The 6,157-nt window shown below is 41.7% G+C and overlaps 2 protein-coding genes across 2 annotated transcripts in view; both read left to right on the top strand.

Annotated features, from left to right (window-relative positions):
• The window catches only part of RAD54B (RAD54 homolog B (S. cerevisiae)), a 107,979-nt gene that overhangs the window by 40,173 nt on the left and 61,649 nt on the right, over positions 1-6,157 (top strand). The gene's annotated exons all lie outside the window — the stretch shown is intronic.
• The window catches only part of FSBP (fibrinogen silencer binding protein), a 7,342-nt gene continuing 2,456 nt past the window's right edge, over positions 1,272-6,157 (top strand). The window contains exon 1 of the mRNA XM_019550584.1: positions 1,272-2,162. Coding sequence (XP_019406129.1) covers positions 1,792-2,162 — 371 coding nt within the window. The 5' untranslated portion in view covers positions 1,272-1,791. The remainder of the gene's footprint in view (positions 2,163-6,157) is intronic.

Genomic DNA, 6,157 nt, shown 5'->3' with positions numbered 1-6,157 from the left:
CCTGCACTTGTCAGTATTGAAGTGCATCCTGTTTTTGTTAGCCCACCCCTGTAACCTCTCCAAGTCTTGCTGCAGTCTTTCCCTCCCTACTAGCATCTCACCTCACCCCAAATTTTGGTATCAACAGCGAATTTAAACAGGTTGCTTTTCACCCCGTTGTCCAAATTGCTGATAAACAAATTGAACAGCGCAGGCCCAAGGACCAAGCCCTGGGGAACTCCGCTGCCCACTTCCCCCCAGGTTGAATATGACCCATCCACCACCACCTTCTGAGTGCGACCCTTCAGCCAATCTGCAATCCATCTGACTGTGTAGGCATCAATGCCACAGTTGCCCAATTTTTTAATGAGGATAATAAGATTTCTTTCCTTTCAACCCCGTTCCAAACTTCCTTCCCTCTCCTCCGCAAGGGCAACCATGTCAGGCTTGAGAAGATACTGCCACTGTCCCCTCAAATCAAATTTTTTCTCCCCTGTGGACTCTTTCGAATTTATGGGTATCCTTTTTTGAATTTGGCACTCAGAACTGTACAAAACAAGGCCCTTTTGTTAAAAAAAGACCTATTATTTCCTTATCTGTGCAAGTTCAGGTTTTGTTGTTTTTATTGAGACCTTGAATGTTTAAAACCCTTTATATGTGTTTTTAAATAACGCTATGATTAAAGTGATATTTTGTTTGAACAAACATTAAAAATGCAAGATAACTAGCACTGAAGAGGAATACACATCATGTTAAAAATTAGATTTTATACTAAAAAGAATGCTTGGAGGAATTATCATAAAAGTAGATTGTTTCCTGGTAGATATTATGAAAATTTCAGTATCCATGTAGTGTAATGTACTCACTAAATCTGTCATGATTGAATGTAACCTTTATTACATGCAGTCTGAGAGTTAGATGATGCCATTTCTCAGTCAGTGCAGGCTGAATGGCGATGACACACACATTTTAAAGCAGGCATGTTTTAGCAGGGCACAGCTGCAGGCAGAAGTTGTAGTAAAAAGACAATTCAGTGGTGGTGTGTGCTTTTATTTTGTTTTGTTGCTGTAGTGAAATGTTTGATCATGACGAGAGACTGCCTCTTTAAAAATCGTGTGTGTAGGTAGCTGAAGCAGACTGCAAAATGCAGGAGAAGCTTAGCTTTACTGGAGTCTGAGTCTGAGTGTAACCTAACTAGCTAGAGGATATGCAATTCCTGATTGACAGCAGGACTAGCATTATGCAAATGTTGTAAGAGAGAACAGCAGCTAGGGAACGGTGATCGGGGGCTCTGTTAGGGATCTCTCTACACACGCCACACTTATCTTTCTCTAGTTTTTCATTTCTCCTTCTGCTCAGTTTAACAGTCAATACATTTCACAAAACAATTGTTGCTTTTTTTGGATATGATTACATTTTTCAGTCTAATGCAGTTACAGTTTGAGATGTGTGAGAGCTTGTTACTCAAGCTAAATTAGGTAATTTTTAGCTGGGTAATGTGCTAATCCTTAAACCTTTATGTTTTTAAATCCTGTGTATGTCTGGTCTCTTCATACAAAAGAGTATTTTGCTTGTTTCTTCTCGTCGTCTTCAGTCTGAAGCCTTATGTAGGTCAGGCTTGGCTTAAGCAGATTTCCTGAACCTGCGTCAGCTTAAGCTGAAGGAATTTTAATAAACCCTCCCTTGTAGGCGTGGGCCTAAATGAGACTAGCCTAGTTAAGCCTGATCTTTTTCTGTTTGTGAAAAAGAGCTGAGCACAGCTAGGGACTGCATGGTGGCTTCAGAAACTGCCTCCTTAATTCGGAGATAACAATGGTTGGGAAGGCCAGATCTTCTAATTTTACCTTATCCGAAAAGCTTGATTTGCTAAAACTTGTGAAGCCGTATGTTAAAATTCTTGAAGAACATACCAATAAGCATTCTGTAATAGTGGAAAAAAACAAATGCTGGGATATCATAGCCGATAACTACAATGCCATCGGAGTAGATCGCCCTCCTCGTACTGCACAGGGCCTGCGCACGCTGTACAAGAGGCTCAAAGAATATGCCAAACAGGAGCTATTGCAGCAAAAGGAGAGCCATTCAGATTATAAAAGCAGCATCTCCGAGCCAACCAAGAAAGTTGTGGAGATGATTCCACAGATTTCCAGTGTGTGTTTAAGAGACAGGAGCAGTTTACAAAGGTGAGATACATTTTACTTTGTTATTAAATGAAAATTATGGCGCCTCCTATCTACTCTCTAAAGCGTTTCTTAACTTGAGTTCACTGTCTTAAAAATGCCCACAGCAGTGCTCAAAAGAATTGGGAGCAATGGTCAGATAATGTTTCCTTTTGTTTTTATGGTAGGCTTTGTGGTGACTTCACATTACAGTCAGTTTCAGCTGTGTATCAAAGCCTGTTTTAGAGTCTTTTGTCACACTCTGGAAAGTGAGGGTTAAAAAAGAATCAAAGAGAAATTGGATCTCCAACCTCTACCCCTCCCCTATCTTTTTAATAGACATATTATTCAAACATTGCCAGTCGTGGCTATTCTCCTCCATTTAAGGTAATACTGCAGTCTCCTACTGCATATGAAACTGTTAACAGTTTACATAAGATCCATATAAAGTTAGTTCAGGGAACTATGAAACCTATTTCATACGCCCTTTCCTTATCAAGAATTACTCTAGTGTTCAAATATTGAACATGTTTTAACTGAATCCAGACCTTAACAAAATTCATCTTCATACACCCGAGTGCCTTTATCAGTACAAATTGATTTAAAAAATACTTTTCAGAGAATGTCAGTGAAGGAAACCAGACCAAAGTGAACTGCAGTATAAACTCTAAGGAGTGCATTGTATATTAGGGACTCTGTATACATATAGACAGAGATTGAAGAGCTACAGAATGAGAAGTTTTTCTTTTTTGCTATTCTTTTTCTCAGTAAAGTGAGATTTGTCTAGATTTGAGCTAGACATAATACAGGCAGGCAGTATGCAAGCTTTCCCACAGCTGGCTAATACCCCTCAAATCTGACTTGCAACACCCTGCTAGTTTTGTATTGGTTATTTTAGGAACAAAACACTCCCAGAGTCAGATTTGGGTTCCCTTGGGTGTAGATATTTTTAACTAATGTGAGGGGAAAAAGTTGAATTTCTCCATTCCTCAAATCACATTAGAGCCATGATTTTTTATTTTTTTCATTAGCAGATCAAAATAATATGTGAAATTGGCTTCCATTAATCAGATAGTACTTATAGTCAGTAGCTCTAGTGCAACAGTTAAGTGTTGTGAGAGAAGCTGGCATGTGTGCACTTGAGAAGTTTGATTCATGGTGCCACTGGTTGAACTGAGTGCTAACAATTGCCTAAATCCCAACATGCCAGAAGCTCTAAAAATAACATGCTTTTCTGGGGCTTTGGTATAAAGAAGTCTGTAGCAGCAATGTAGCCTACTTGCCAGGGGGTGAATACCCAGGAAGGCACAGTGCAAGAGAAATTTGGGAAATAAAATAACCTTCTAATTACAGATATAAAGGCTGTGATATCTTGCACATCATCTTTGGTAATAGAGCAGGGGTGGGGAGCTTTGGGAGCTCTGGGCTTTTGCATACAGCAGTAATGCTTTTCATGAATGATCAAGTGCTAGTGATCTCCCTAATTTGATTTCTGGAGTTTAAACATTTTTGGAATCCATTATGGTTTTGAGAACATTGACTAGATTATTACTTGCCCAAAATGGTTGTCTCTAATACCCAATGCAACGAGAACTGGAAAAATAATACCTTTGCAATACTTTGACAAAATGCACTATTATTTTGCACTCCTTTGTGTTTAATCCTGGGCTATATTTACCTGAACATTAAGCTAGTGTAACAAGCTTGTTTTTTTACATATCAGAATATGACTTGATTTTTGAAGGTAAATTTAAGAATTGTGAATCCAAACCTCTAATGTTGCTTGGTATCTGACAGGCAATTCCTAGCTCAGTTTGATTTAACAAAACCTGGGAGTTGAATGCCTCAACCGTTTATAAATACCATCCTGCCCTCATGGTAACTGTTGTCCCTTTCTTTCAGTGAAGTTATCAGGAGCAACACTGTAACTGCCAGAGAAGATCCTCTTTGTTATTACAATTTCTTCTCCTTTCCCCTTCTATCTATTATTGTTCACTTAGCTATAACAAATCTGCAGAACTGAGTCACCTAGACATCTGGTATCTTTGCAGTGTGCCCAGTATGGATCAGGGTGGTGGTTATTTTTTTTCCTGCACTATTATAAGGCTCTAAACTACATCAGATCCTGTCTTGCCTCCCCTCTCCTCTCTTTGGGAACATCTTTTTCTCTCTAGTTTGTTCTCCCAAATTGACCTGTTTTTACTAAGTAGTGGAAACAAGTCCCTGAGGCTAGTAACCAGCAAGAAAGAATGAGGGAAGCCATACCAAGAAAAGGCTGCAGTTGAAGGGGGGTGGGGAGGAGGTGGGAAGTTTGTTGTGGTGGAAATAGAGCATGATGGTATATCATGGCTGGGGAGGAAGACGCTGCCTTCTGGGTCCCCCTGAAAGGACACAAGAGGTTCAGGAATCAAGGAGAGTTCAAGAAGTAGGTGAAGTTTTGGAGGAAATCAGAGGAAACAAGGTTTTGGAAGTGAAGGAATATGATTTGTTATAGGCAGTACTTATGCTAGTCTAACACTTACCATAACTATAGGAGCATGGGCATACAAACTATTTACCATTAAGTTAAAGGGGATGGGCAATTGCATCTTGTCACTTACGTGGTAGTGGCCTATGTGCATGTTCTTCCCCTGAAGTTGAAAGCCACCCTATAGCAGCTTAACCCTCCTTCGTTACAGGTTAAGTTGCTGTACATTTAGCTTTCCTTATAGATTGAGTTAGTGTATGTACTTGGGTAAGACCACTCACACAGGCACATCCTCCCACCTCTATCTCCTGATACCTTGTTTATGTGCTTTTACCCTAGCCTCTGTTTTCAGTTACTTAGAACTTTGCTGTACTTGAACCTCCTCAGCAGGGTTTTTTTTAAGCTGCAGATCTGCCTCAGGCTGAATCTTTTGGGAAAGTTTCAGCTAAAATAGTGCAGCTGTGTCTCAGAATGAGGCCAAGGAAAATGCATTTGTTTTGCAAGGTTAAAAGTCTTCCAAGAATTTAATTGAAAAGCACTGGTTTCTCTGCTTTGAAACAGTGGCTTGAAATTTTGGTGGGAAGGGATCACTGAGCGCTGAGGCTGCTCCGGCGCACTGGAGTTCCAGCTCGTTGAAGCAGACTTGATTAATGGACTGCGCTGGAGCGTGGCAATTGCTGCGGTCCACCAGCCTCCTGGGTCTCGTGTATCAGCATTCCTGTGCTTAAAAATGGCCGTGGGGGTGCCTGAGGTAAAGTTCGTCAAACACGCTTTAGGTCAAGCACCCCCGCGGCCACTTTTAAGCACGGGGATGCTGATACAGGAGCTGCGGTGGTGCTTTAATTAGAGCAGCTCTCAGAGCCACTCTAATTACACCACTCTTCCCCCCCACCCCCAACATGTATAAAAGTGTCCTGTGGTTTTCCAGATGTGTCATTGCTGTTTCTATTGAAATCCGTGTGGGCTTGCTTAGAGTTTAACAGCTCCATTCTCTGAAAATGCTATGTGGACAGGCTGTAGCCTGAGGCTTTGGGATTCAGCAGGACTTTCTCTGCAATTGCTGTCTCCAACTACCAGGGGCTGACAAAGGAACTGAGAGCAGGGAGGTTGTATTTCCTGTGCTCTTGGTGCTACAGTGGTGCCCTGGTGGTAGTGATGATGAGGAAGCTTCCTGAATGGATTTCAGAGGGGGGAGCTGGGCCTTAAAGTGGGGGAGAAGGGAGCTGGCACAAAGGATAGTGGAGAGGAGACTAGGATGAACCCGGGAAGGGAATGAAATGAGGATGGTGACTTGGAACATGAAAAAATGGAGTGGGAGAAAGACTAGGTGAGGGGTACAGAGCCCTGGGCTGGGGATAGTGTAGGCTTTGAGGGGAGTAAATGATACCAAGGCAGAGAGTTGGGACTAGGCTGGAAGGGTTTTGAACTTAGAAGTATGTTCCTAAGAATTCGGGGGGGCACGTCAGGTTCCTGACTCCACATTCCCCAGCAGCCAGGAAATTCCAGTTAAGTGCGCTGGCCAGTGTATACTTCATTACCCTCTGGTGGGTAG

The sequence above is a fragment of the Crocodylus porosus genome, unplaced genomic scaffold (genome assembly GCF_001723895.1).
Source record: "Crocodylus porosus isolate Cpor-Errol unplaced genomic scaffold, CroPor_comp1, whole genome shotgun sequence".
Lineage (NCBI taxonomy): Eukaryota > Metazoa > Chordata > Crocodylia > Crocodylidae > Crocodylus > Crocodylus porosus.
The sequence above is the reverse complement of the archived record's forward strand: the minus strand, read 5'-3'. Positions and strand labels throughout refer to the sequence as shown.